The sequence below is a fragment of the Trichoderma harzianum genome (genome assembly GCF_003025095.1).
Source record: "Trichoderma harzianum CBS 226.95 unplaced genomic scaffold M431scaffold_10, whole genome shotgun sequence".
Taxonomy (NCBI): domain Eukaryota; kingdom Fungi; phylum Ascomycota; class Sordariomycetes; order Hypocreales; family Hypocreaceae; genus Trichoderma; species Trichoderma harzianum.
In genome coordinates, this window is record NW_020209258.1 from 1250676 (window position 1) to 1278658 (window position 27983).

The 27983-nt window shown below is 52.5% G+C and overlaps 13 protein-coding genes across 13 annotated transcripts; 5 read left to right on the forward strand and 8 right to left on the reverse strand.

Moving 5' to 3' along the window:
• Positions 1–193: 193 nt before the first annotated feature.
• Positions 194–1465, reverse strand: M431DRAFT_217925 (hypothetical protein). Its single transcript, XM_024913536.1, has 2 exons — positions 1225–1465; positions 194–1173 (listed from the first exon to the last, which is right to left on the reverse strand). The coding sequence occupies exons 1-2, from the start codon at positions 1305–1307 to the stop codon at positions 546–548; spliced, it is 711 nt and encodes a 236-aa protein (XP_024772121.1). The 5' UTR covers positions 1308–1465; the 3' UTR covers positions 194–545.
• A 2583-nt stretch (positions 1466–4048) lies between these two features.
• M431DRAFT_46526 (hypothetical protein) lies at positions 4049–4507 on the forward strand (the record flags this gene model as incomplete). Its single annotated transcript, XM_024915388.1, has 1 exon — positions 4049–4507. A coding segment is annotated over one exon (459 nt), but the record flags the coding sequence as incomplete, so codon positions are not given.
• A 1746-nt stretch (positions 4508–6253) lies between these two features.
• Positions 6254–6996, reverse strand: M431DRAFT_217951 (hypothetical protein). Its single transcript, XM_024913537.1, has one exon. The coding sequence runs from the start codon at positions 6696–6698 to the stop codon at positions 6315–6317; it is 384 nt and encodes a 127-aa protein (XP_024772123.1). The 5' UTR covers positions 6699–6996; the 3' UTR covers positions 6254–6314.
• On the reverse strand, positions 6778–7188 carry M431DRAFT_217916 (hypothetical protein). The gene has a single exon (XM_024913535.1). It carries the CDS (start codon positions 7082–7084, stop codon positions 6857–6859), a length of 228 nt encoding a protein of 75 aa, XP_024772124.1. The 5' UTR covers positions 7085–7188; the 3' UTR covers positions 6778–6856.
• Positions 7189–7293: 105 nt separating this feature from the next.
• M431DRAFT_497741 (hypothetical protein) lies at positions 7294–9699 on the reverse strand (the record flags this gene model as incomplete). The annotated part of the gene is made up of 3 exons (XM_024917633.1): positions 7294–9011; positions 9104–9562; positions 9660–9699. 3 exons carry the CDS (start codon positions 9697–9699, stop codon positions 7294–7296), a joined length of 2217 nt encoding a protein of 738 aa, XP_024772125.1.
• Positions 9700–10943: 1244 nt separating this feature from the next.
• On the forward strand, positions 10944–13124 carry M431DRAFT_91248 (hypothetical protein; the record flags this gene model as incomplete). The annotated part of the gene is made up of 4 exons (XM_024924239.1): positions 10944–11165; positions 11230–11278; positions 11377–12890; positions 12954–13124. The coding sequence occupies 4 exons, from the start codon at positions 10944–10946 to the stop codon at positions 13122–13124; spliced, it is 1956 nt and encodes a 651-aa protein (XP_024772126.1).
• Positions 13125–13371: 247 nt separating this feature from the next.
• Positions 13372–15975, reverse strand: M431DRAFT_90848 (hypothetical protein; the record flags this gene model as incomplete). Its single annotated transcript, XM_024924192.1, has 3 exons — positions 13372–14088; positions 14144–15549; positions 15876–15975. The coding sequence occupies 3 exons, from the start codon at positions 15973–15975 to the stop codon at positions 13372–13374; spliced, it is 2223 nt and encodes a 740-aa protein (XP_024772127.1).
• A 1306-nt stretch (positions 15976–17281) lies between these two features.
• Positions 17282–18792, reverse strand: M431DRAFT_7857 (hypothetical protein; the record flags this gene model as incomplete). The annotated part of the gene is made up of 3 exons (XM_024922714.1): positions 17282–18116; positions 18177–18482; positions 18545–18792. 3 exons carry the CDS (start codon positions 18790–18792, stop codon positions 17282–17284), a joined length of 1389 nt encoding a protein of 462 aa, XP_024772128.1.
• A 315-nt stretch (positions 18793–19107) lies between these two features.
• M431DRAFT_121257 (hypothetical protein) lies at positions 19108–20335 on the reverse strand. The gene is made up of 3 exons (XM_024912128.1): positions 20035–20335; positions 19747–19956; positions 19108–19686 (listed from the first exon to the last, which is right to left on the reverse strand). Exons 1-3 carry the CDS (start codon positions 20248–20250, stop codon positions 19261–19263), a joined length of 852 nt encoding a protein of 283 aa, XP_024772129.1. The 5' UTR covers positions 20251–20335; the 3' UTR covers positions 19108–19260.
• Positions 20336–20932: 597 nt separating this feature from the next.
• On the forward strand, positions 20933–22159 carry M431DRAFT_91052 (hypothetical protein; the record flags this gene model as incomplete). Its single annotated transcript, XM_024924211.1, has 2 exons — positions 20933–21572; positions 21639–22159. 2 exons carry the CDS (start codon positions 20933–20935, stop codon positions 22157–22159), a joined length of 1161 nt encoding a protein of 386 aa, XP_024772130.1.
• A 443-nt stretch (positions 22160–22602) lies between these two features.
• M431DRAFT_510619 (hypothetical protein) lies at positions 22603–24468 on the forward strand. The gene has a single exon (XM_024919509.1). The coding sequence runs from the start codon at positions 22830–22832 to the stop codon at positions 24291–24293; it is 1464 nt and encodes a 487-aa protein (XP_024772131.1). The 5' UTR covers positions 22603–22829; the 3' UTR covers positions 24294–24468.
• A 469-nt stretch (positions 24469–24937) lies between these two features.
• M431DRAFT_7861 (hypothetical protein) lies at positions 24938–26565 on the forward strand (the record flags this gene model as incomplete). Its single annotated transcript, XM_024922720.1, has 4 exons — positions 24938–25021; positions 25082–25138; positions 25193–25912; positions 25978–26565. The coding sequence occupies 4 exons, from the start codon at positions 24938–24940 to the stop codon at positions 26563–26565; spliced, it is 1449 nt and encodes a 482-aa protein (XP_024772132.1).
• Positions 26566–26885: 320 nt separating this feature from the next.
• M431DRAFT_497750 (hypothetical protein) lies at positions 26886–27846 on the reverse strand (the record flags this gene model as incomplete). The annotated part of the gene is made up of 2 exons (XM_024917634.1): positions 26886–27589; positions 27750–27846. 2 exons carry the CDS (start codon positions 27844–27846, stop codon positions 26886–26888), a joined length of 801 nt encoding a protein of 266 aa, XP_024772133.1.
• Between the last annotated feature and the right edge of the window lie 137 nt (positions 27847–27983).

Sequence of the window (27983 nt, forward strand, 5' to 3'; positions counted from 1 at the left end):
GACCGGATATAGAGAAGCAGGACTCTGGAGTAGGCCAAGTAGGTCGATGCCATCAGGTAATAATTACAATTGCATATACAACATCCATACAACACCCATTACTCGATTTGAAGTGTAAGATTGTAAGGCAACTTCTGTTACAGTAAGACGAGAGCCTTCTACTAATTGAGGATGTTGAGCCGTGATTTTATGCTCAATTTTTAAGCCTTATTGTCTGTTATCATATGAAAGGGTCCTATCGGCTGCAGCTCCGCTACCAATCTTTCTCATCGAAATGTCACCAATTTGCAAGAATGAAGTAACTCAAACCATTTTGGCAGAAAAAGAGAAAAAAAAAAGAAAAGAAAAGAAAGAGAAAAAGAAAAAAAACCCCAAAGAAGAGCACCGAAGTGTTTTACTAAAACCCTGAAGCTTCAGATATTTTGCCATGGAACCATCTATTCATGAGCATCAACGTGGGGCCATCTCGAAAGCGTAGGCCTTCACCAACAAAAAAAGCGATGAACACACTCCGAAACGCATCGAAACCGCCTCGGCAAAAGGCATTAGTGATTCACATAGCGCTCTTGGCACGCATAAACGAGAGTCACTGGTGGTGTGTACTTGGTTGAACAAGCAATTAATTGGGCGGATGATGGAATATGCCTCAGCGTGAAACAAGGGGAGAGACAGTCTCTCGACGGCATTGTAGTTTGGAACCCGTCGCCATAACACAAATGCATAATAATGCCTTCAATAGGCGGGATTAAGATCCCAGTAACGCAAAATATACATATCATAGTCACATGCAGTGACGCCACCGTCGCACAACAGCGTTGCGAGGAATCGATCGATAGACTTGGGGCAGTCATTTGACTGGCTGATGCTTGAGACGGAAACAGTATCAGCATGAACACCATTGGCTGGATGTTCGAGTAGCCCCCCAAGAGGGTGTAATAGAGCAGAGAGATGCAATTCTCTAAATTTTGAGGCCGAAGAAGTTCCACGAAAAGAGGGTGTGAGGCCTTGTTCTGGAATGGCACCAGAGAACAGGCGGGGCCATAATTAAGAAGATTCCCAAGTACGAAGGATCGATAAAAAGAAGCGAGTCGGTTTAGTGGCACATTGATGTGCAGCTCTCTCAAACCATCAGTTCTGAGTGGTCGTGAGGGGAGATCTTTTACTTTGCCGGGCCTGTGGAAACGGTTCGTACTAGAGCGGACTGAGAGCTGTCATGAGGCTTACCCGTGGTTACATGGGGTTACCGAAGCATCAAGCTTCTGCACGCTGCTGCAAGCCGCGCAGCCGGTGCGGAGGGTGATTTGCATAAGGGCCGCTGCAGAATATCCCGCGTGCACATCGGATGCAAGGCGGGCCCGATATGGCTGCGAGGCTTGACGCAGTGCGACTTGGTGCACGGAGAGTAATTGCTCATATCGAGAGATTCAAATCCAGCACTTGCTAAGGAACCTGTCATGGCCGTTTGATAAGAGTATATATGTGGGCGTATATTCGCACGACAAAGAATGGGCGCACGTCTCTTTCACCCGAGGGACGGGAGACTGGTTCCATAAAACGGTAGGCGGGGATACGCAACCACGACAAGTTCACCAACGACCAAAGGAGCACGCACGCTTATCTAGGCATGTCAGATGTGACGATCGCGCACATACCAAGATCGCATATGAGAGGGGAATCAGCAAGGCAGAGGGTAGCCTCGGACAAATGGGGAGCAGAGCAGGATGCATCTCTTGACGGGCTCTTGCATGTGTCTGCGCATATCCGTCGCATCCAAGATTCTCCGGGATGGGTCAATCAGAGTGGCAGCCCGCAAGGCAATGTCAGGAACCGGGCTTTGGCTTTGTGGTGTAGTGAGTCCTGAAGCATGATATCGCAGCACCATGCCTTATATGGGGCCAGTTCGTGTTACGGAGCGGGTAAATCCGCGGCGGGCGTGACCTTTCGGCGATGGAGAGAGAAAAGGGACGTTGAGAGCGTTCGACGATGCGAGAGAGGGAGGTGAGGGGCCGTTTGGCGTCTTGTGGCTGTGGATAGATTGGACGGGATGGTGGTTGGGTAAAGTTGCGTCGGACAAAAAAGGCTCTTCCGTCTGTGTATTTCTGGCCTACCTTGGATAGAAGACGTGAAGTAGATTGGCGATGATTGTGAAAGGTGAAAGTGAAGGTGAGGATGAAGATGAGGGACACAACGGAGAGGAAGAAGGAGAATATGCTGATGGTGATGGTGATGGTGATGGTGAATGAGTATGAAGAAGGAAAATGTCAATAGTAAGGGCAAGGGTCTTTTGGGAATATCTCGAGGTACCTGCAAGAGTACCACGGCAGGACGCTCTTTCCCAGCCAAGGGGAGGGGCTTCAACCCCCTCGTGATCGCCTCTCTTTTTTTCCTTTTTCCTCCTCTCCCTCCTCTTCTCCTCCTTGACTCGCTATCCGTAATTAATTCACGTTCCTTTTTCTTCTAGTCACCGTTAGGTGCTGACCGTCACACACCATCTTTGGCCGTTTGGCTTCGTCCCGGCTCCCTTGTCTCAATGGCAGCTTCCTATCCGGTCGACGCTGATCCGTATAACATCGCTTGTTCCGGTCAGTTCCGCTATTCTCCCTTCTGAGAGAGGGTGGTGGGCGTTTGCAGCGAGCGGCTGTCATTGTTCAACAGCAGTTTTGCATACTGCGGGCTTTCCGATCTGATACCGCATTATGACGGCCGTTACCTCAGCATCATCTCTCTAGCCGTCCGCTGCTCTAGTAAAGAGCTTCCTCCCAGCTAGCAGCAAGCGTCTTGACATCTTACTGTCTAGACGGGCCGGCAAACGCGATGCCGCGACTTATGTATTCAGCCCTCGGATTCATGCCCAGCTAGCTCGCCCCTCCTTGCTCAGCTTGTTATCGGCGAACAAGAAAAACGAATGGCCAGACTAAATTCCATCTCGATGGGCGGAGCACAAATCAGCTCCCAAGACTTATTACCCGGCGTGCAGCGGTTACCCCTGCAGTGAATGCATGCTGGTAGCCGTCAAAGATCAAACGGCCTCGAGCTAGATATTCGACGATGGTTCCAGAGCCATGTGATTGGTAGCCATTCACAGCCCTTTGAACTTTGAATTCTAGTGCATAAACATGCGAAAAATAGCTCCCGGCAGAGCAGCCCAGGCGTGCAAACAAGCGCGGAAGAGGCTCAAATTTGCGGCTGGCCTCCTTCACAGGCTACTCCGGAATGGTTTGTCGGTCAGTTGCTTCGCAGGCTGGCTTGAGCTCTTGTTAGTGGAACGTGGGGTCATCGCAGGTACCTCCTACTCGCCTGGACACTAATATCTGGCCGCCCGCACCGCTGGAATCGGGCAGCTTTCAAACAGGCTATGGCCCTGTCCCATCGCTGGTGCCGGGCCATTCACAACCTCGGGCGCCTGTTTGAGCTTGAATGTCTTCTTTGCTTCTTCTTCCACCGACAGATGAATCGACATCTTGTTCATCGTTGCTGTGCACCGTCGCTGTTCACTGTGTTGCTTGGCTTCTGCGGCTTAAAACAGGTGACAACGTCTACCAGCCGCCGGCCAGAAGCAACGACCGCCTTCCCCCCCACGATACCGATTCTCCAATCACAAGCTCCTGACTGTACAAAGATCCTGGGATAAGGCCTGCGCCAAAACCTGGCCACACCGGGGTTCGGTTTCAAACCACTTGCGCGCCGCCAGCTCTCAATCCAACCTGCGGTGTCATGCACATCACTGCCGTCATCACCCCGAGACCATGACCCTCTGTGCATTGACTTTGCCGGACCAGACGCCATCGTCACTCGAATATTCATGCACAGTACAGTCCTCGTTTTCCATCGCAAACCTAAACCTCGCCGTCCCGTGGTATAATCGATCCGACATCCTTTATCGTTTTCACCAACCTCTATTACCATTGCCGTACCCTCCACCATCCTCGACTTCGACGCCATAGCAATCCGTCTTGCTACTCTGCTGACCTTGCCACGGCCACGAGTGGCTCTCTCTGTCCCAGAGGCGCCGTAGCGCCTCGCACGACAGCCAGCCATGGCCACTTCCAATGCCGTGCCGGATACACAACTGGGACTCAGCGCCGAAGAGATTCAGCTGCTTCGGCAAGGCCAGGCGGCTTTGGGAGGCGGCGGAGGTTCGGCAAGCTCTAGGGCAGCCAGCAGAGCCAGCAGCCAAGGTCTCTTGATGCTGGATAGCTCATCGCTATCAGCCCTGGGGCGATATTTTGATCGATTGATGGCCGGCATCGAGCAGAACATCCGCCATCTCAGTGAACAAGCCCAAATGTTCACACAGGTTCAATACGACCGAGCCGGCAACATCATTGACGGCGCCGATGCCGAAATTGCACGATATATGGACATCTTGCGGCAGCTTGATGAACTCGAGGTCGATTTCGACAGGATAGCCCATATCAAGGAGATTGTCAAGGGATACAGATCAAGGGTCGAAACGCTAGAGAGAGATTTGGAGAGTAGCGGTGGCTCGTCAAGCCGACACAAACATTCACCTACACATCACCACAAGCACAAGCACAGTTCGTCTCGCCATAAATAATGCTGGACGCCAATGCCACCACGTTTCCTTCATTTCCTTCTTTCTTTCTTTTCACCCTCCTCTCCCTCTTTCCCTTTTTCATCTTCGCCCGGCTAGAGCGACCTGCGGCCAGCAGTCTTACGGGCCAATTATGTGGATAACATTTACACGCTGTACGAGGGAGAATTGGAAGCTTGCCGTAGGAGGCGAGCCCATCGACACAAAAAGATATTTTGCAGGATTACCAATGGAAAGGAAATATGACATTGCAAAAGGAAAGAAAAAAAAAAGTTTGTCTTCTTCAGGCGCCCTAGCAGGCACGGTTTAGGGAGGAGTTGTATCATTCTCGAGGCTGCGGGATTACGGCAACGGAAGTTCCTTAAAGATGGATGAGGCCTCGCGGCTAGGCAAGAAGGGAAAAAGCCTCACGGCTCGTCGATTTAGTTTATCAGTTTGGGTCATTGTTGGTTATGGCGTTGAATTGTGTGCATTTGATTCATTTCAATGTTTTTACCTTTTCTATTTTCACTTTTTCTTGTCTTTTTTACCCAATTGTCGGCTACATTGTAGCCTATGCTGCCACAGACGCAACCTGTCTTTTTCTTTTCCTTCCATGTTTTTCTTCTCTTCTATCTGGGATACGGGGGGAGCTGGGGATACCAGGTCAATGTTTGTTGAAAACGAATTTGTTCACCAGGGAGCGGAGAAGAAACATGATTTGTTATATTTCATGCGATACCGGGGATACGGCGTACGCGGTCACGTTGCGATTTGTTTCTTATACCCTTGAGAAAGATGCGGAAAGATTGTGTTTTCCCGTCAGGCGTCGACAGAAGGAGAGGCACCGACCTGCCTTGGTCAGGCAGCGAGCAGCCTAGACGGACGGTGTTTGGAATTGCGCAAGCGAGCGCTTGGCTACGTCGATGCAATGCATTCATCCCCTCCCGTGGAGAGGCGAGGCGAGGCGAGGCGGTATGCATCAAGACGCAGCGGCGTATTGTTTAGTCAACTATTAGTATTATTTAAGACGTAATGTGAGCTGGCGCATCTACAAAGGCGCCAGCCATAATCAGCTTCCTCTTCTCTTGGTCTTGCCCCCTCCCTTCTGCCGTCTGTCAATTTCGGTGTAGACCGGGTTGCTGGTTGGTTGTGGAGAGTCCCGTCACCGCATCAATGGCTGCATAATCACTTAAGCCGATCCAATGGATTAAAAAAGATGATTTCATTTACTCCGTCTAACTGGAGCTGGGCAGCTGGCTAGAGTGAGTGGAGAGATATTCGGAGACGTCTTGATTGGACGCAAATGGGCATATCAGAGCGTTTTGGTTCGTGGATTGTGCCTTTGTCTTTGGAGGGGGAGAGAGGAGGTCCAAGATATCGTCTGTGATGCAGTGACGGAGGAGGATTCATCATTTATCGTATGCTTTTTATATGGTTTGCGTTGCTAATCTAACGGTGCTCTAGATCATGGCATGAGACGCATGCTCTCTATCTTCTATGCTTCGACTTCGACGCTGCATAAGTGGACCGAGGCCGACCTATGGCAAAAGGGATATCTATCGTCCAGTCGTCTTTCACTCCGCGCAATATCGCACATGATCCGATACAAACGCAATTACAGCAAAAAGAAATCTCATCCGCGAGAGAAGGAGTAGTAATGTTCCTTCTCCCAAGCGCCCAATCGTACACGCCAAACTCAAATCATAAACACGCAGACACATGACATCACGAGCAGCACTCCGTAGTTCTGAAATATCGTTATTGGTCTTGTGGTTGGTCATATGTAATCATCTCTCTCCATCTCTCCCAAAAACGCCTTAAAACCAAAGGCCAAGCCAAAACAGCAAAAGACCCAAGTCCAAGACCAACCAAAAAAAAAAAAAAGATACCAGCCAACCCAGGCCAGCTTAAATAAAAAATCCTCATCCCACACGCCACATTTCTTCATAACAGTGAAACAATAAAAGAACACAAACACAAAATACATGACAAGAAAGGAAGAAAAAAAGGAGGGGCGAAAAGAAGAGAAAGGGAAAAGAACTCCATCCCGTTGGGGATGTGCTGTCTGCTGAATGACTTCCGCATCTATTGCTTCCTCCCCAAATTCCCGCTGTAAGAAAAAGACCGAGTTCAAGCTCAAGAGCTCTGCTGTGCTCCCCATCTGACTCGTCTTTCACGCTCACCTCTCCCCCATTGAGAGAATGCCAAGAAAGAACATATCCGTCAATATAAACAAAAAAAAAAAAGAGACAAAAGGGGGGAAACAGAGATGATGATTAAACGAATTTAACACACGAGCAACGCAACTCGTGCTGAATGCTAGTTCTTAGCATGTTGAATGTTCCATGCAAAGAAAAAAAAGTCGGAAAATGAGGTTCGCCCCGAAGTGTTGCTGCCCAGCCATGTTCTGACAAGAAAAGCAAAAAAAACAGCTAGAATCAAATGGTGTAGAAAGAGGTACAATGTATGGTATCCATATGTATGTGGTTTCTTGGTGGTATAATGTCGGTGATCAATCGATGTTATGCAATTTTTGATGCCATGCATGAATGAGATGAAGTTGCACAGCAGCAAGCCCTCGAAAAGCAAAAAAAGGGGGGCCGCCGTTGCAGAGCATATTTCTTTGAAAAGGGAGCCAAAACACCAGTTTGCCAAACTCCCCAAAGGAAAGCAAGCTTCTTTTTTTTCTGGTTTCTCTTTTTACTTTCTTCTTGTTTCCTCGTCTTCCCCTCCAACTTTCACCGCCAAAAGGCCTCCTAAACCCTCGCAATGCGGCGCCGGTCCAGGAACGGACTCGGCATCTCGTCCACATCCGGGTTCCACACGGCCACCGGCTCGGCGTATCCGGAGCTGACCACGCGCTCCCGGTATGCCGAGGTTCTGGATCTCTTAGGACTCACGTTCTCGCCCACCGGTGCGCTCGAGACGCTCATGGGCCGGCCTCCTGCGCGCGCCTGCTGCAACTCGACGAGCGTCCGGCCCTTAAGGTTGCTCTTAGTCGCCTTGCTGAGCGTATCGGATGCGTCCTTCCTAGAGGACAACTTGCGAGAATGGCCCAACAACGACGACGACGACGATGACGATATCGGCGAGGGAGTGTTAGTCTCGCTAGCCGTATTTTGCAGCCCCAGGTTCGCGACGGAAGGAATCTTAGTCAACCGGCTGGCTGGAGATCGCGTGCGGCTGCTCGTCTGCGCCGGTGGCACAACAGCCTGCTTGGACACGAAGCCGCTCGAGCTGGCGCCGCTGGTCTTAATGCGGGCGGCAACACTCGACGTCTTCTGTGAGCTCAAACTAAGGATCGGTCGGTTCTTGCTGGTGAAGGGATTCCTAGAGGACCTGTGTCGCGTCGGTGAGGGCGGCGTGATATCTTCGTCGTCCGAATCCAGGCTGGCGCCCTCTCTCTCCCACTTCTCGGGATTGGATGTCGTCGTCGCATTCGCAATAAAGATATTACCTTGATGCGTTCGCGCCTTCGTGTTTCCGTGGCGGCGTGGGGATAGTGACAGCGTTGCGATGGCCATGGCGCCAGGTGAAGTCATCTCAATGTCCATAGGGGTGCTCACTTGGCCGGCGAACGTCTGCGCTCTGGTATATGGCGTCCGTGCCGTCCGCTTGATTTCCTTGCTGGTGTCGGGGCTCTCATTTGAGTAAGAGAGCTCGGTGATGTCGGTGGTGGAAGGGAACTCGTCGCCGCTTCCATCGGCAGAGGACGTGTGCGCGTGTTCCGATTTTGCAGGGGGAGAATCGGCCTGAACTGGAACCTGAACTGGAACCTGAACTTGAACTTGTCTTGTCGGCGGCGACGGAGTCCTCTTACGGCGGCTCTGCAGCTCTCTCTCCACGTGTTTCCTGACTTCTTCATCAAACTGCTTCTTGAGCTTCTCCACCTCGATACTAATGTGGCGGTCGATTTCTAGCCGGGCCTTGACTTCCCACTCTCTTCGAATAGACGCATCAAGCTCCTCTCGTATCAGGTGCTTGTCCTTGTCCAGGTTCACCAGTCTCAAGTTCAGCTCCGTCTCCTTTTCGCGGAGAATCTCCTCGCGCGCCTTGAGCGCCTTGTTCAGGTCAACCACCTCTTTCTCTTTCCGCATGAGTCTCACAACCGGCAAGTTCAGCAGCTGCGCAGTGTCCGGTCTCCTATCCGGGTTGACTTTCAGGCAGTCCTTGATGACTTGGTTGAGTTCGGGAGAGTACATGTCTGGTAGGGGGTTGATTTTGCCGTCTTTGATCTTCTGGACCAGCTGGTAGTGCGACTTTGCGTTGAAGGGCGGCTCGCGAGCGCAGAGCTCGTAGATGATGCACCCCAGCGACCAAATATCGGACTTGAGAGTGTATTTTTCGGCGGCGCAAATCTCGGGCGACATGTAGAACGGGGTACCGACGTAGGTGGAAGCGAAATCTTGCGACTTGATCATCTTGGACAGGCCAAAGTCGCCCAGCTTAACGGAATTGTCCTCACCGAGGAAGACTGTAGACAGAGAGTCGGGTCAGTTTGTTTTCGCCAAAACATAACACCAGGCAATTCTCCCAGCGAGGATGCGCAATGTTTAAAACTCTTACTGTTTTCAGGTTTCAAGTCTCGGTGTAGAATCGTTATAGCTCCGGCTGGTGTCTTGGGAGCCATTCCGGCCGCCGCGCCCAAGACATTGCCGCCGACCTCCGGAGGGTCGATGCCGTAATGACAGCGATACAGGGCCAGAACCAGCTGGCTAAAGATGCTCCAGACGAAGCTCTCCTGGGCTCTCTGGCCCTTCAACTGCAGGTCCTTGATGACGCGGCCCAGATCGCCGTTGCCGCAGTATTCCATGTATAGATGCAGGTCCTGGCTCGCCTTGAGGTGCTCGCGGTGGTAGTATGCGACGATGTGCGGGTGTCGGAGATGGGACAGGATCTGGAACTCGGCGTGGAGCTGCTCGCGCTCCTTTTGCGACATGCGAAGGTACGAGATTTCCTTGCGGCACATGATGAAGCCGTCGGCCTTGCGGCGGACTTTGCGGATGATGCCAAAGGAGCCATGGCCTGGAGAGGGGGGAGAAAGGCGCCGCCAATGTTTTAGCTGGCAACGAACTCAAAAAAAAAAAAAAAAAAAGACATGCCGCTTCTGTTTTGAACTCACCAATCTTCTCCAGCGTCTCGTACTTGTCCTCGTACGACATGTTGAGGGGCTTTCACGGCGGTACCAACGATGCTTGTCTGCTTCCGAGCCCCATAAAGGAACCTGTTTCCGACTTTGCAGCCAGGGAAGAGAAAGAGGACGAAGGAGGAGGGGGGAGAGGGAGGGGCGTCAGACAAGGTTAAGAGGATATATAAAAGACGACCAAAAAATAAAATGTATATCCTGTGTCTCTCCTCGGGGGCTTGTCAGAGTTCGTACCAAAGCCAAAAAAGAAAAACACTAGGAGGAAAAGCTTGTTCTGGTGATGCTGCTTCGGAGGAGGAGAAAAAAAGTGTGAATGTCGGAAAGGTAATACAATGGACAGAGAGAGCAACGGCTCAGCACCTAAATGGGGCGGGCCCTGATGGCTTTGTTAGCAAGAAAAAACCGGCTCCAAGCCCAAAGCAGTGCGTGCGTTTCCACCTTTGTGCTGCTGTTGCTGCTGGCTGCGGCAGACGGACGACCAGTTGCTGCGATGCGGCCAAAAGGGACCCTTGCTCCGCCAATTCGCAGGCCGCTAAGCAGCTAAAACGGGGATGTTGGTGCAGGATGGATGTAAACAAATCGTGCGGCTGCCATGGCAACGGGCCGAAAAGGGAAGTGCCGGGGTGTATCCGCTTATCGATAGGGACTTGGGGAGCAACCCGTGGTGCCGTTGGCCGTCAAAAAACGTTGTGGCTTGGCGTGTGACGTGTGATGCAAAAGTCAATGTGTCATTTGGTGGCGTCTTTTCTTTTTCTTTTCTTTTTCTTTTTTGTTGCAGCTGACGTTTGATTGACATTCTGTCGTTTGCTGTAGCGGTCAAGAGCAAAAAAGCTGCAGACATCGGCCTTGAGTTTAGGGTAACTGCTAGTCTCATGTAGAACAACACACTTATTACTGTACATGACACTGTATGTACAAGGTGCACTTAGTAAGACGGAGCTTTTGCAAAACAGATAATCCGGAGCAATCAAGGTAAAAGACAGATCTATGACATTGATGACATCCATTGCCTGAATGACGCTGTACAAAAAGCCCGGAGTAATAGCACGGGCGGGCCCGCGATGGCAGTTCCGGTGACATGCTCAAAACCCGATAAGCGGCAAAGTTATCTCCGTAAGACGGCCTTTACATAATCCATCCATCCAATCTTTTTTCTCATTTCATTCTCTGTATACCCTCATAATAGCGACATTATTTCTAAGTTTTATTTTCCCTTGTGTCTTCTTTCTTATCTTGGAGTTGGGAATACTACATCATACAATGGTGCTGGGAAAGCATGAGCTCGAGGGCAAGCTGGGCGAGGAGAGCCTCCTGATCAAGAGCGGCGTGCTGCGGGACGAGAACCCGCTCGACACGAGTGCAGAGTTTCATGATTTCCTGCTGGCGTGCCGCCGGGGCGATTTGCGCAAGTGCCAGGAGCTCATTGGCATGGGCGTCAACATCAACGGCAAGGACAAGTTTGATTACACGCCCTTGATCATTGTGAGTGCTTTGCTGTGGCGAGGGGCAATGGCGGGGTTGGGAGTTGACGAGAGAATCTATGTAGGCCAGTTTGTGTGGGCATTATGAGCTGGTTCAGCTGTTGCTAGAATCCGGTATGTTATCCATTGCTTACATCTTGTCCTATACCGGGTTTATCAAGTTGGACGTTGCACAAAAGAGCATCCTGTTAAACCAAAACCCTCATGTATAGGCGCCCTCGCCGAGAGAAACACATTCCAGGGAGAGCGCTGCATATACAACGCCCTCAACGACAGAATCCGCAACCTGCTGCTGCAGTATGACTTCTCCAAGAGCTCAGATCCATACGTCTACTGGTCATCACACATTTCTACCCTGTTGGGCCGTCCGGCTCCCAACACGACGGACATCTCGCTGGATGCCGAGACCAAGTCTTTCAACCTGCACAAGTTCTTGCTTGCATCCAGGACGCCCTACTTTCGCAGGAAACTCGAGGCAGCTCCGGAAACAGCATCATGGAAAGTATCGTCGACTATTCCCGTAGAGGCATTCCAGATTGCCGTTCGGTATATTTACTTGGGTGAAGTACCGAGGGATCTTGCTCCTCCAGGTAGCACTGCAACCGAGGAGGAGGTTGCCAAGGGCCTGGATAAGATCAGCAAGCTGCTCGAGATTGAACAGCTATGGGAAGCCATCCTGGTGGGAAATGACCGTCGATTGGCACGGCAGCGGTATCAAGACGAGGTCGAGAGGGCGTTAAACCAACTGGGCAATTTCTTCCAGGAGAGCGTCTTGGCGCACAAGATGGTCGTCGACACAGACCGTGTCGACGAAGTCCGGTGGAAGCACGACAACTCCATCTTCGCAGACATTCTCCTGCGAGCAGACGAAGCTGCCGGCGAAGAATCCGATGGCGTCCCTGCCGACTCAACCTCCGGATACACCACCGCCGCCGGCATCCCCATCGGCCCCTCCTCCTCCTCCTCCCAGACCAACGGCGCGAAGAAGGCGAGGAAATCCGTCCTGTATCCCGCCCACAAGGCCATGCTCATCCGCAGCGAGTACTTTGACAAGATGTTCTCGGGCGACTTTGTCGAGTCGCAAAAGGCGGAGCACCTGCATGTCATTACTGTAGATTGTACGCCCGCCGTGCTGGAGCTCATCCTGTCCTTTTTATACACCGAAAACGCCCCGTGTCCGCTCGAGCACGCGCTTGATCTGCTCTACGCCGCCGACATGCTCTTCCTCGACAGTCTCAAGAACAAGGCCGCCATCGCCATCAGCACTCTCGGCAGCGGCACCGCAAACGCCCTCATCGACCGCACACACAACATCACCAGCGAAGGAAACGCAACAACAACAGAAGAATCAGTAGAAGTCGAAGTAGAGCCCATCAACATCTACGACGTCATCCACGCAGCGTGGGATTTGCGCGTCCAGCGCCTCGAAGAGTTCGCCGCACGGTACCTCGCCCAGCGCCTCGAGGACTACATCGACGAGCCCGACTTCCACGAGCTCATCCGCGAGAGCGCAGACCGCATCACCAAGCGTGAAGAGACGGACACCATCGAGCTGCTCGACGACATCCGGTATTACCTCTCCGAGCGCTTCCGGCTGCGCTTCGAAGACGCCGGCCTGGAGGAGATGATGGACGAGGACGGCGAGATTAGCGCCCAGATGGTGGCTGCGCTGGCCAACGGCTCGGCGGACGTCGTTGATGGCACTGTTGCTGCTGCTGCTGCTGCCGTTGCTGAGCTTGACTTGAAGGAGAGTGAGGCTAACGGTGTGAAGAAGGGTGAGAGCATCGAGGTTAATGGAGCGAAGAAGAGTGAGAATGGCGAGGTTGAGGGAGGGAACGAAGCGGTGCGAACGTTGGATGGTGAGACGGCCGAGGATGAGTTTGCCTCGGATGCCATCAATTACCAGATTTTGCTTCAAAAGATTGATGCCATGTTGGAAAGATTGAAACTGGATGCATGAGTGGATGATATATATGGGTATATTGAGATTAAAACGATGTTACATACAAAATACACACGTATACAGGCGGCACTTATAGCATTTTGAAATACATTTATACAGACTCGCTAGCTTTACTCCTATTTGCTTCTAATTGTACAATACTAGATAGAATCTGCACACAACGAACGATTCAAGTCAACTGCAAAGCATCAGAAACAAATCAAATCACCAAATATCAAACATACATGAAATCTGGCTGCAACGCTCAAAGGTACTTGACAATCTTGATCCTCGCCCGCAGTGCCTCCGGCAGCTCCTCCAGCTTAACAAGCCCCAGCTGCACAACATCTCCCCAGAAAAACATGGCCCGGTCCTGGGCATAGCTCAAGTAGTCGAATTCGTCCGCACCAGGTTCCTCTTCAGCAGGGGTCCCATCCAGACCTGGTACCTTGGCTTGCACGATACCCCACGCAATCCACTGGGCGCTGTTCGCCGGCTGCCAGAGCCGGGCTTCCTCGATGAGCTCTCGCACTTGCTGCTCGGCCTGTTCCTCGCGCGCCTTTTCGACTGCGCCCCAGTCACCACCAGGGTAGCGAGCATCCAGCATAAAGTCGACAATGGAGCTGCTGGACGTCGTCGGCAGAAGCGATGGCGTAGCTGCGGCGCTGGGAGTGTCGAGTGGTGTCAGTCGGGGCGTCGAGCTGGCCTGCGGGAACTGCGGCCGATGGTCCACGTATGCCCTGATGAAGCGCTTCTGCTCCTCAAGGCTTGGGTAACGATCGGCGTGGCAGGCAAAGGGAATCACTGGATCGTGGTAGTTGTACATCCATTCCGTGAAATGGTTGGCAAACTCGAGTCCGGCGGTGTTGGGAGCTGCGTATTCAAAATCAATGACGACAAGTTGTTTGTGCTTGTTTGCAGGCTGCAGAAGCGGCGACTTTTCGTCATCAGGACGAATCCTAAGAATGTTGCCGTATTGAGTCTAAAAAAGTGTTAGCTTCTGATAAAAGATCAAACGGTGCAAAGGAGGTGCTCACATCGTTGTGCGCAAACACAAGCCTGTCCTTGATGGCCCGGTGACCCTTGTAGCAGTTGTTCAGATGGGCCCTGTACTTGATCACAACCTCTTTAAACTGCTCCCAGGGAACACCACACACATAACCATTGATTTTCCAGGCATGAGCAATTGAGTTTCTCCTCTCGGCTTCTGGCGTCTTCTCAAGCTCCTTGTCCAAGAAACTGGTGATGCGGCCGACATTATCCAGCCACTGATCCCAGTTCTTCCACACACCAGGCCCATTCTCACGTTCGTGCAAGAGCACTTCAACACCGTCGTGCAGCTCCCTCATACGCTTCGCAATCTGCCTCGAGGTTTCAGGCTCTCGCAGGTTCAGCGGAGTGAGCGTGATGGCATTGAAGAACTGCTCGAAGCGTCCATTCTTGAAGGTTCCCAGAAGTCGTGGGCCAATCTTCTTGCGCGCGAGTCGCTGCAATACCTGGAGCTCATTCTCTCGGTCGATAAGATGCTCCACCTGCGGTCCATACACGCGAAGCAGCACCTTTGTCGGCGGCTTCCTGCCGTCGGCCTGGGGCAGATCAGCCGGGGGAGTGACGACATATACGGCGTTGGTCAATGCGCCGCTCAATCGCTCAACGGCCATGGATTCGCCGCTGCCGAGGGGGATACGGCGCCACCCTTTAAGCCTCAAGGTGTGGGCTATGCGTAGAATCTCGTTCTTGAAAACAGTCCATGCTTCTTTCTCCTTTTCGGCCTTGGTCGCCTGAGCTGATACATCATCCGTGCTGATGCTGGCTCCGCCGGTGTAGCTCATTGTCTTGGAATTGTCTAGCCAAGCATCGCAGCTAGGTACGATGGCGTCACCGTCGACATAATCGGTATCCGAAGAGGCAGTACGGTGAAGAGCCGAGCGCGAACCCGGTCGTCGGTGCTTGGGGCCAACTCGTGGGCTGTACTTTGGAAGCGTAGTAAGCCCCATGGAAGCCATGGAACTCTCCAGGATATGCTGCAAGCCATCGAAGGAGATGTCGCTGGATTGCGAGCTTGTGGAATTCGATCTTTCGCGCGTAGGGGGGATAGGAGCCGTAGAAGCTGCACCGGCCTCGGCTTGTGCCTGGTCGGACGGGGGAGACTTGGACTTGCGCCGACGAGGCTTCTGTTTCCTAGCCACTGCCTTCTTGCGCTCTCGCTCCAGCCATTCTCCAACCTGGGCCAGAATCCTCTCGCTCTGGTGGTTTCGGCGGTGGCTATGACTATGATGGTGAGACGAGAGAGCCGTATCGTCCACAGGTCGAATCGCTGGCGAAGCAGTTGCAGACAGTCTGCCGCTCAATCGGCGAGCGGGAGCCGCTGGACGGCGTTGCTTGCCATGGTGCGAATCGTCTTCGATATAGTCCTCGGGGACAGGATCGGCAATCTGCACGGCTGTGAAGAGTGTAAGCCCAGGCTCGGTACCTCATTCCACATTTTCTTATTCCAGTATTTTACCTCATCGGCCGATGGCAACACGACGAGAAGCGCACGAAGGAGATCGACGACCGGGACAGCAAAAGACGTCGACATGTCGTTTCACCCCACCAGCTGAACCCCGCTACAACAGGCGAAATTATCGTCACCGAAGCAATATGGCAGACGCTCGATCATTGCGGAAAGCATTGTCCAGTTCGCGGTGGGAGTTTCGCAGTCGTAGAGTAAAGTCGATATAGCCTCCTTCGGCGTCATTGGCTTGGAAATAGTTCACTCATACGTACCTTTCAGAGTGCCGCTGGCAGGCGGAGTTCGCACCGCTTCGTCGTCCATCTTGAGAGCCGAGCGCAACGGCGCCGGATGATGGGTTGGGGTTTCAGACATTTGCGTCAGACAATGCGAGGTTTCTTCTTTGTGGCGGACAGGAATGTTGCAGTTCTCAAGTGTTGTGAACAAAGGCGCAAAAGAGTTGGCGTGGGGGTTCCAGGCGCTTCAAGACGGCTCAACAAAAAAAGAAAAGTCGCTAGTAGAGAGTGTCGCGTGGAAACAAAAGCCGGTTCCAGAATCAATATCCACTAATATTGTCGACAGAACTTCGCTTAGCGACAGAAAGATGGGGAAAGGTAAAAGAAAGAACTGTGTCCAAGTGAGAGATAAGAAAGACAAAGTGAAGGAAAAAAGAATGAGAGCGTCGAAAAACAGGAAGGGATCTGGGGAAGGACAAAAGCAGCCCTCGTGACCCCAGTCAAGACTCTGGGCTGTGACAAGGTGCTACTAGTCCTGAGTGAACGCCACGCTGTTTTTTCGTGCTAGCAAAACAAGCCCAGGAGGAAAAAACAGGCCGTGCTGAGTTGTGATAAGGGATTGAACTAGGCTGGGCTGTTGGAGGGATCGCACAAGGCTAACCAAGAAAAAGACCGGGAGAGCAACGAAGAGGTGTCGACGTAACAGCTGTATGACGTAGCAGCAGGAGGTGGCTTTGGGCTCTAGACTGTGCTGATCCTATTTTGATTTCCATGTCTATTGTACTTTTTCTAATGCTGATACTGGACCCTTTCAAGGGGATTCACAAGGTTCAAGCCAAGGGGACTCGCGGCCCGTCGCGCTGCACTGACAAGGTGTCTTTTGGCCTGTCGTTGGCGGACATGGACGGCCAGACATGTGATGAGCCTTCTATTCTCTCCACTCCAGCAAACTACCCAAGGCTAGCAAACCTCCACTCACTCATTCAGCCAAACGAACGAACGCTTCCCCCCTTGCCTTATCCTATCTTGTCCTCCTGTATCCCATCCAATCCTCATTCTCCATCCCCTATGTACTACATACTCGCCCTGGATGTAGCTGAGAGCCTGCATGCTACATTGCATTGCCACACATACACAAACATGGACAGGCACACATACGATAGTCTAGATATCCCCCCTGAAGAGAGAGCCATCCCCCCGTCTCTCGGTCGCCGCATGAGGAAATCCCAAGCGTGCTCCAAAGGGCTGAGGGCCTTTTCCCAGCCCACTTTTCCCTCGTGTGCTCGCGTGCGCACTTTCTAGTCGCATACTTGTACGAATCCATTGGCTCTATTTTGGCTCTATTGGCTCTATCCGACGCAAACTCTAGCCACTCAGGTCGCTGCCCGAAATGAAGTGAGACAACAAAAAATTGAACAAAGGAATCACACATAGCACAGACTCATCTAGACCCAATCCTCGCTCGCCAGCCACTCCCTCGTCACCTCCACTCCCTCATTCCTCATGGCCCACGCAATCGCCTCAACCACATCGTCCACAATCACCGTCGGCTTGTACCTCGGCTCTCTCTCCGCCGCAGTCTCTTTCCACACGCCAGTCTTGACCAAGATCGAAATCCACTCCGTCCCGTCCGCCGGCGCAAACTCGTTGGCGCCCCGGATGTCACTCTCTGGGTTGTCGCCAATCATGTAAACCCGCCTCAGCGGCTTCTTCTCCTCGCCCTTGCCGTGCGGCTCCTCGGGCGCGTGGTGAAGCAGCCGGTCGTGTGCGTACTCGTAAGTGTGTCTCGACGGCTTGCCCAAGGCGCTGAACTGCAGCTCGGCGCCGCCCGTCGATGCGGCCCACACGCCCTTTAGCGCTTCGACAAACGCGCCTGTTCCGAAGCGGTTGACGGGGTACTCCGTCTTCCACAAGAGGTCCAGGTTGGAGATCCAGAGCTGTGGCTGGCCGTCCTGCTGCCATCCGTTGTTGGGGAGCTGGGCGTTGCCGTTCTTGTCGGAAATCGTGCCTAGATAACCGCGATGCGAGATGAGCAGATCGTGGATCACCTGAATGTCCAGGGACCAATCCCTCGGGTCGTTCCAGACAAGGATCTGGTCAATCTTGAGCTGGTTCGCCGGCACGTCCTTGCTGTAGGGGTCAATGGTATTCGATACAATCTTGCCATCAGGAAGCGGCCGCGACTCTCTGTGAAGGCTCTCTCGCAGGTTGTCAAACGGATACACCTTGTCGTTGGCTTCGATGATGTCTGCTGGTGTCACGGCCCTGGCAAATCCGTATCTTACACAAGTCCCATGTCAGTGTTTCTCGCCAAGACGTTGCAGAGGGCATGGGGTTTACACCGACTCGTTGGCTACCCTGCGAGCAATCTCTGGGTGAGATCCCGTAATCAGCACTGTTCCCTGCTTCTTGACGCTCTCATCCCACCCTCGCATCGGCGTGTGCGAGAGGATGACCCTGTTGCGGATCACATCCTCGTCTTCCGAGAGTCCCAGACGTTTAGATAGTGATTTGAACTTGGCATCTTCGTGACTGCCGCCGCCGTTGGTCAGGAAGACGTAGCGGATGTCGTGCGATCTAATCTTCCTGAGCATCTCCTTGGCTCCTGGAATCGCCCTTGAACCCTGATACAAGACTCCATCGATACTGTGGTTTTGGCGCTCTTAGTCATTATATGCGCCCTCTTTGGATAGCTTCAACCAACGTACTCAAAGGCAAAGGCAATCTCGGATAAAGCTTTGCGTGAAGTATCATCCACAGGACCCTGTTGAAAGGACTGAGAAGGCGAATTCACTTTCTCTTGCAGAAATGCCGCCGCATGGAATCCTCGCCTACTGGTGCTCGCTCGAGTTGCACTGGCGCTGAAGCTGTTGAAAGCTGGCCATGGCTGAGTGATGAGGCCGAGTCGTGATACGGGCGCCGGCCGGCATCGGCCCAAAACCCGTGCGCGCGACATTTGGTAAGATGAAACCTTTTGGCCTTGATCGTCGTGATACCGCCAATCGATCCTAGAGGCCTCGGTGCGATTGCGCCAGAAGACGACGCTGTGACTGTCGAGATACAAGTATGCGGGAGCAAGTTCATGTGGCCGTTGAGTCGCAGGGCGCCGATACTGGCCGGGATCCGTATCTCCACTATCTTAGGCGGCGTCCTCCGCTACAACCGCAACTAGAAGGCGACCAAATCAACACAGGTCAACTGCGCGTAGACTTGCAGTTTTAGTTTTCCATGAATGTTCAATCTTGTCACAAAAAAAAGGCGAATAGGGACAAACGGGCCATAACATTATGCGATACGTTCATTATGTCAAAATTGAGTGGTTCATTGCTTCTTGAGCATCCATCCGTCTATGGCTTAATGGTACACTACTGTTACAAACAAGTCATTTTACACTGCGCTTCTCGTCTCCGCAACAGCGACAAGCTCAGTGGCTGTTCTTCCAGTCCTTCAAATGGTCAACAATCACCTGTGCCGCCTGTTCCGGCGAGTGTTGTCGCCCCAGTGCCTCTACGAAATCGCCCTCTGGGTCCATCAGGTAAAAGTATATGCTGTGGTCAACCAAGTAATCCTGACCCGGCTTCACATCTCGCGGCGTGCTGAAATACACCCTATACTTCTTGCACAGATCCTTGATTTGGTCGTATGTTCCCGTCAGGCCGATGAATTTGGGGTGGAACTCGGCGAGGTAGCTCTTGAGCGCCGGAGGATCGTCGCGGGCTGGGTCGCACGTCACAAAGATGGGCAGAAGCTCGTTGTTGGGGATTTTGGCATCGACAATGTCCAGCATGCGGGCCATCTTGTCGAGCTCTTCGGGGCAGATGTCGGGGCAGCGAGTGAATCCAAAATAGACCTGGCCGAGTTAGATTATCCTCCATGAAAAGTAATCGCCTGGTCCCGAAAGCTTGCTTACCAATGAGTGCTTGCCTCTCATCATCTCGCTGGTAAACGTCTTGCCATTCTGATCCGTCAGCTCAAAGGTTCCTCCAACCTTGGGACGGCCGACGCCCTTGGTGGCCTCTGCTATTCTCTTTCGCTGCATGCGCTCCTTCTCATGCTCAAAGTACCACACCAGTCCACCGCAGGTAGCGACAAACAAGATGGCCGCTTTCAACGAGAAAGGCTACCCAACGAGTTAGCACAGCTCATGATTCTACAAAGCTGATCAAAATCCAGCCAAAATCAAAGAGTCTTCCCATACCCCTGTGCTATACCTGCTCTTTGCCTGCTCGATAGTCTTGTATTTCGTTCGCTTCTGTGTAATCGGCTGTCGGGACTGGACCGGCGATCGTGGGAGGACCGGCCGGAGCTGCTTCGGCTGGAATGCGCCGCTCGAGAAGCATCGCCGGCATTGCTGCGCAGGGAGATTCCGCAGGGCGCCCTGAAGGGCCCTTGATGAGGCGATTGAATGCGACATGGTTTCTGCGCCGCAATTGTTGTTCTTGCGCTGTCTTGGTAAAAGGCAAGTTGAAGCTTGCCAAATATCGACAGATGCTGCCCCACCATGCCGCCGTGAGCAAGTTATTGCTTTTTTTGTTTATTAATGCCACTAGCCAGATCCATGTCAAATCGCCGGATATCTGCCGACAGCGCAACGATCCTCCCTTACAGCGGTCCTAGTGACTACACGATGCCACTGAGACGCTTAGTCAGGTACAAATTCCGTCTTTCAGTATGAACGCCTCCTGAATGCAGCTCAACAGTTCCAACCCAAGGCTGTAATTGTGATATCTCATCGTCATAGAGTCTTGTATACTGACCAGGGGAATGACTTGTCTTGTGTGGCCGTGTTAAATCTTTCCTGTATTGTGCCGAAGCTGGGGTAACTCAGCATTTGCTTGTTGGCCGGGGGCAATTTCACTTGCAGCGTTCATGCTCTACTCAAAGCCTTAACAATGGATCCGACGCGGATAAGCACAGGCGCAGACACAGGACCCTACATCATGGAGACGCGATTCGAGCTTATTGATGAGGACATCAAAAGTGAGAGCGCGGTGAATTCGCCCGCTCCACTTCACTCTGATGCCGTCCCAGCCTTCAAATCCTCGACTCCCTTGCCCTCCACAGAAACTGCAGAGACCACAGATCCAGCACCCTCGATGGCAGGCTCAACATCCGCAGCGAAGAAGAAGAAGGGCACAGCCTCTACTGTCAAAAAGCCTTCAAAACGCCCAAAATCCGTACGGGACCCTAAAAAGCCAAAGTCAGTCAGATCGACGGTGGGCAGTGAGGCCAACAGTACCGCGGCGGAGGATGCATCCGACGAAGATGATGAGTCTGACAACGGCCCATACTGCATATGCAGAGGTCCAGACGACCACCGCTGGATGATTTGCTGTGAGAGATGCGAGGATTGGTTCCATGGAGAGTGCGTGCACCTCGCCAAGGATGTTGGAGAGAGCCTCATTGAAAAGTTCATCTGTCCAAACTGCACGACGGACAACTTGATGACAATTTACAAGAAGACATGCACGCTGGGCTCGTGTCGAAAGGCGGCTCGTCTAACACACAGTCCGCCAAGCGTCTTCTGTTCGGATGAGCATGCTCAGATATGGTGGGAGCGCATGCTGAGCAAGTTGCCCAAGGCCAGGACAAAGGCTGCGCTGAGCGACGAACTGTCTCAGGAAGAGTTCATGGCACTGCTAAGTAGCGATCTTGCCACTATTGATGGAGATGGATCGTGGACTTTAAGGGCGCCGTTTTCAGGCAAGCCGTCTGAGATAAATGGGGATGAAACAGGTAAATATTGATGCGCATAGCTTTTGCAGGCTTTTTTCCCTCCATTCCTGCTAACAGCCCTCACAGCAGCTGAAGAGCGTCTTGCTCAGATACTCACAGAAGAAGAGAAGGAATATTTGGACAAAAAGGCAAACGCTCGATTCAAATTAGCAGAGGAAACTCTTCTATGCCAAAAGATGATGACACTGGTCGAAATGGTCCAGGAACGCCGCCGAGCAGCCATCAGCGCCGGCCGAATCGGTGAGGACATATGCGGCTACGACAACAGACTAGACTCTATTTGTGCGCGAGACGCCTTTGCTGCCTTTGTCAAGTCTCCCGAAGGTGAGGTCATCTTCCAAGCGTCAAAGGTCGACGACCCGCTTGGAGAAGGCGACGAGGTCAGGGGCATGTGCGAGCGGAAGCGATGCAAGATTCACAGTGGCTGGCATAAGATGCTGCTCCTTGCTGTTAAGCACCAGATCAAGGAGATGGCGGATCAGGCGGCGGAAGTTGGGGAGGATGAGCGAATACTGAGGGAGGCTGCTGAGGAGAGGTGGAGGAGGAGACAGGCTGAGAAGAACTGGGTTGAGGTGATTGAGGATTGAGAATTTGGGTTCAGCAAGAGAACAATTTCTACGGAAGGATATCAAGTCGGGATATAGGAGTTTTGGGCGTTTAAGCAAGGAATCACACAGTTTGATGAAACATCTGTTTCCTGGTCTGCCGGTTGCAGGACAGTCCCATATAGCGTATGATATAAGATGATGTTAGCACAGGCTCATGCCATGTGCAGCTCTCCTACATTTTCCGTTTAATATGTATTCAAATTCACTGCAGAAACATTCCAAGTGTCTATACTTCCTTTCGCTTTTCATCTCAATCAAAACAAAGAATCAGCCCTTTCAGCTGGCATGTAAAACAGCAGCAAGCTTAGAGCTGCTACTAGTGACCACTGAAGGTGAGCACTCACAACTTGGTGGGGTTCCAAGCCAATGGCGGGGGAGGGGTCAAAGGCAAAAAAAAAAAAAAAAAAAAATCCTACCAGCATCAAGAAGCCCGAAGATTTTGCTTATCAAGCAGAAGTGACGTCTTGTTCCAACTGAAGAAACAGCTGATTCTTCTTCCGGAATCCGAGATTCTTCTACTCGTTTTCCTTTTGCCATCAATTTCCTTTCTTTATTTATACCCTCTGTCAAAAGGCGATCGAGCTGTCCTCTCCTTTTGCATCTTTTAATACCTCCCATTCTACTCTTGTCCACCCATCGCATCGCAAAAATGTCTGCTTCTAACCGCCCCGAGGACGAGATTGACGACGACCTCCTCGATGCTGAGGATGTGGGAGAAGAGGTTGCCAACGACGATGACCTCGCCATGGACTCCGACAATGAGGAGCTGATCCTCCAAAACGACTCGATTGCCTTCTTCGACCTGCCCCAAGACTCTCTCTTCACCATCGCGCAACATCCAGTTCACCCTTCGCTGATTGCTGTTGGCGGTTCTGCCGGTGAGGCAGACAATGCTCCTGGAGCTGGCTGGCTTTTTGATGCTTCCGCTGCCCAGTCGCGCCCTGTGCTTCCCGCGAGCTACGCCAGCGATCCTTCTGCCCAGCCTCAGACAACTCAGCTCGAGAGCCTGTATTCTCTACAGGGCCACACAGACTCCATCAATGCCCTAGCCTGGACTCTTCCTCAGGGCGAGGTCCTTGTCAGTGCTGGCCTGGACGGCAGGGTCAAAGCTTGGAAGACGGATGTGCAGCCCTCTACGGGCGTCAAGGTCACTCTCCTCGGAGAGGCGCAAGAGGTCGAAGAGATCAACTGGGTTGCGCCCTGCCCTTCGCCATCAAATCCCAACACCATCGCCCTCGGCGCCAACGACGGTTCCGTCTGGGTCTACACAATCGATCCATCCGACTCCTCCAACCCTCTCCAGATCGTCCAGTCCTACTTCTTGCACACTGCTTCCTGCACAGCCGGAGCTTGGACACCGGATGGACAGCTACTGGCTACCGTTTCCGAGGACGGCAGCTTATACGTCTGGGATGTGTGGGGACTTGCTGCTGCACAGGGCCTTACCAACGACAACGGCCAGACGGCTGTGTCACTGACGCCCGAAGATCAGCGATTCGAGGTCGAGGGTGGTCTATACTCCATTGCCATTGACCCCAAGGGCGCATTCCTCGCTACTGGCGGTGCTGGCGGCGCTATCAAGATCGTCTCTCTTCCCCGTCTCACAGCTGCCGCACCAGCAAGGTCAGCTCGAGGTGGCAAGTCTGCCGCCGACCCGACCACTGGTGGACAGATCTTGGCCTCACTTCACAGCCAAACCGACAGCATCGAGACGATTGCCCTGTCAGTCGCATCAACGAACCCTCCCACTACCCTTTTGGCTGCCGGCTCTGTAGACGGCTCCATCACCGTATTCGACGCAACCCGTCGCTTTGCTATCCGAAAGAACCTTGTCGGTGCTCATGAGGAGCACTCCGTCGTCAAGGTTGAGTTCGTGCCCAACTCATGGCTGCTCACAAGCTGCGGCATGGACGGTGTTGTTCGGCGATGGGATCTGCGAGCCAGCGGTGCAACTGGTGCCCCTGAGGGGGGAGCTTCTGGTTTACTGAAGGAGTGGAGAGGCCACAGGGGCGACGGTGAGGGAGGTGGTGTCTTGGGTTTCGTGCAGGGACAGACTGGCGAGAGATTGGTGACGGCTGGTGACGATGGTGTTTCATTGGTTTTCGAGGCATAAATGAGGTATAGAAGCAATGGTAGAGACGGAGAGTGTATGAATTAAAAATAAGCCTGCCCAGCATCCTGGCAGCTTTGGATACCAGTTTTATTCTTCTTTGGTTATTTCTTCTCCTCATCTTCACAAGTGACATTTATAAGTCGACGAGTGCTTAACCAGTGGTAATCAAGCCGAGTAATAAGCATCCGATTTAGCTTACTGAAGATCCCTGAGCGCCAAAATATGAGCATCATTATTGAAAAACTAAGAACGAATAGCTGTCTATTTTTTTTTCATCTAGTCAGCAAATTGTATATGAGTGCATCTGCCTGCAATATGTCATACATCGCAAAGCTTCCAAGAGCTGATGCCGCCTTATCGATTGTGTCCGGGGTTACTTTGTTCCCACAGCTCCAGAGTGGGGGCTGGCCCAGGCCGGGATTACATACGCTGAGGACGTCAGGCAGGTGCCTCTTGCGTTACCCACAGCAGCCTCGCCAATCACTATCAGACCAACCAACCCTCCCACCCGAGTTGAATCGTTTGCAGAGCATCATCGAGTCGACTTTGGATCTTCAATTCCTGACCGGCGACTCCCAGATCCCGAATACGACACTCACCTCCAACATTTCCTTCTAGCCGCCGAGTCGACGCAGCACGCCACAATGTCCGAGGCAACCCTCAAGCCCGAGAAGGACTTCTCTAAGGAGGTTGACCAGCAGCTCCCAGAGGCTGAAAGCCTGGCCAAGGTACGATTCTCCTTGCTGGAGACGTATCTGTGGCTTGTATAAGTTAACGTGTTTGAGCAGACCAACCTCCAGGGCGCAATCGAGAAGCTTGCCGCTCTTGAGAAGCAAACCCGCCAAGTAAGCCAACTCACACCAGCTCTAGCTTCCAAAGCTCCCCTGACACTTCGATAGGCCTCGGATCTCGCCTCAACATCCCGAATCCTCGTGGCAATCGTCACATTATGCAAAAATGCCGGCGACTGGAGCTTAATGAACGACCAAACGCTGGTCCTGTCGAAGAAGCACAGCCAGCTCAAGCAGGCCATCACCAAGATGGTCCAGACCGTTGTCGGATTCCTCGACGATACTCCCGACCTAAAGACGAAGCTCTCTGTCATTGAGACGCTGCGAACAGTCACTGAAGGCAAAATCTTTGTCGAAGTCGAGCGCGCTCGTGTCACCAAGATCCTCTCCGACATCAAGAAGCAGCAGGGCGACGTCAAGGCAGCCACAGAGATCCTGTGTGAGCTTCAGGTGGAAACTTTTGGCTCCATGGACCGACGAGAGAAGACAGAGTTCATCCTAGCCCAAGTTGCGCTCTGCATTGAGAGTGGTGACTGGACACAGGCGGCCATTCTGGGCCGAAAGATTAGCACAAGATACCTGGCGCGGAAGCCCAAGAAGACGGCCGAGCAGCTGGAAAAGGAACAGAAGGAGCGTGAGAAGAAGAAGGCCCGCGGCGAGGAAGTCCCAGAGGAAAAAGAGGATGATACAACGGATCTAAAGCTGGCCTACTATGAGCAGCAGATTACACTGGCGAAGCATGAAGACAAATACCTGGACGCATGCAAGAACTACCGCCAGGTTCTTGATACTGAGGCTGTCGAAGAAGACGCCGCCAAACTTCGCCCTGTAAGCCTGCGCTTCAGCTCCATTCTAACCCCCTTATTTCAAATACTAATATCTTGCTATGATAGGTTCTCCAACGCATCATCTACTTTGTAATCCTTGCTCCCTACGACAACGAACAACACGACCTCCTTCAGCGCATACACAGAGACTCCCGAAACTCTCAAGTTTCTGAGGATGCTGAGCTTCTCCGGCTCTTTACAGTCCACGAGCTGATGCGGTGGCCCGAAATCGCCAAGAGATTCGGCCCGCATCTGTGCGGCACCGACGTCTTTGACGCTCAGCCCGGACAGTCTGCAGATGAAAAGGCCAACCAGCGGTGGGAGGACTTGCGCAAGCGTGTTATCGAGCACAACGTTCGGGTCATTGCAAAGTACTACACTCGCATCCAGATGAGCCGCCTTACCGAGCTCCTTGACCTTGCGGAGGATGAGACGGAAAAGTACATTAGCGAATTGGTCACCTCCAAGACTGTGTATGCCAAGATTGACCGGCCGGCACGAATCGTCAGCTTCGCCAAGCCTAGAGACGCAGACGATGTCCTGAACGAGTGGAGCCACAACATGAAGAGCTTGCTGGGGCTCCTGGAGAGGATCGACCACCTCATTACCAAGGAGGAGATGATGGCACGCATCCAGCCAACGGGATCTAAATAGACGGCTGATTGGGAGGCAGGGGTCGGCATGGCGCATTGAAAAGGAGCAATATTACAATGAATACTTGCGGGCACGGCTTTGGTGGGGATTTCACAGCTTGTAATGATACAGCTTAGATAGTCCTCGGAAGGAATCTGGGGTTATGTAACGCTTATGCGATGCTTGTGTCTATGTCCTTGTATTTCCATGGTGGCTTGCCTTGCTAAATAAACAAACAAATCACTCTAATAAGTCTAGTCTTCTAGTTCCGTGTCTATCGCTCTATCGCTCAATGATTCCATCTCTTCTCGGCTCCTTCTGCTTCTTTATAAACTCGCCCTCTACTCGGTGGCACTCGCGTGGTTCTTGATAAATCCAGCCAGGGGCATCACCCATTCCTTGGACACAGGGACGTGATGGCCACCAGGATGAACCACAACGAGGGGCTCCTCACACCGATCCACCAATGCCTGGCTCCGACTCTCATCAACGACGGTGTCCAAGCTACCAATGTAGTGAAGTGTCGGTGTCTTAATCTTGGGCTCATAAAGCCACTCCAGATCAGGAATGCCGGCGTAAAAGCCAGAATATGAAATGGCAAACTTGACGGGCTGGCCACCATTCGCCTCTCTTAGCTTCCGAGCCCAGTCTCCCTTGGGACCATCCAAGACAGTCCTCGAGGGCTCTAGAGCGGAAGCAACAAAAGCCGCCATGGCACCGCCCTGACTGAACCCGCAGACACCGTCAATGCCGCCAGCCTCACGAATGGAATCGGCTATAACGGCCATGCCCTCGTCAAAGAGGCGGTACGAGTTGGTGGCGTCGTCTTTGCGGAACCAGCCCCAGGTGTCGGGGAGTTCGTCAGCGGAAGAAGGGGCATCGCCGCCTTGTGATTTGAAGCCGGGGATGTCGGTGGGGAGGAGGCGGTTGGGGCCTGTTGGGTAGGAGAGCACGGGGAGGAGGGAGATTGGGGCGAGGGTTTTGGCGAGGAGTTTTTCCATGGCGCGGGTTTTTGCGCGGAAGAGGGCGCCGGATTGTGTGTAGCCTTTTCATTTTATATCGTGTTAGTGTTTGGGTTTGATGTGAGGGTGGATGAGATATGAGGTGAGATGATGGATGAGTGAAAGACTGTTGAGATAACAGGTATGAAGATGGTTATGAAGGAAGTATGCTTTACTAAGAGGACTGGATAAAGTCGTACATACCGTGAATCATCAATATCTTAACCTCCTTCTTTACGCCATTCTTCTGAGCCTGCTGTTCAGGCCGAGGCGTGCCAATCGGCGTAGACGCTGAAGACATTGCGCGGAGAGTGAAAGCTGATGTGTGGGGGGTATACGATGAAGAACGAAACACAGGAAATAAAGACGGCAGTCTAGATTTGCAAGATTTGAACAAAAAAGATTGCATCTGAAGAGATGTAAGTGAGTGTGTAAGTG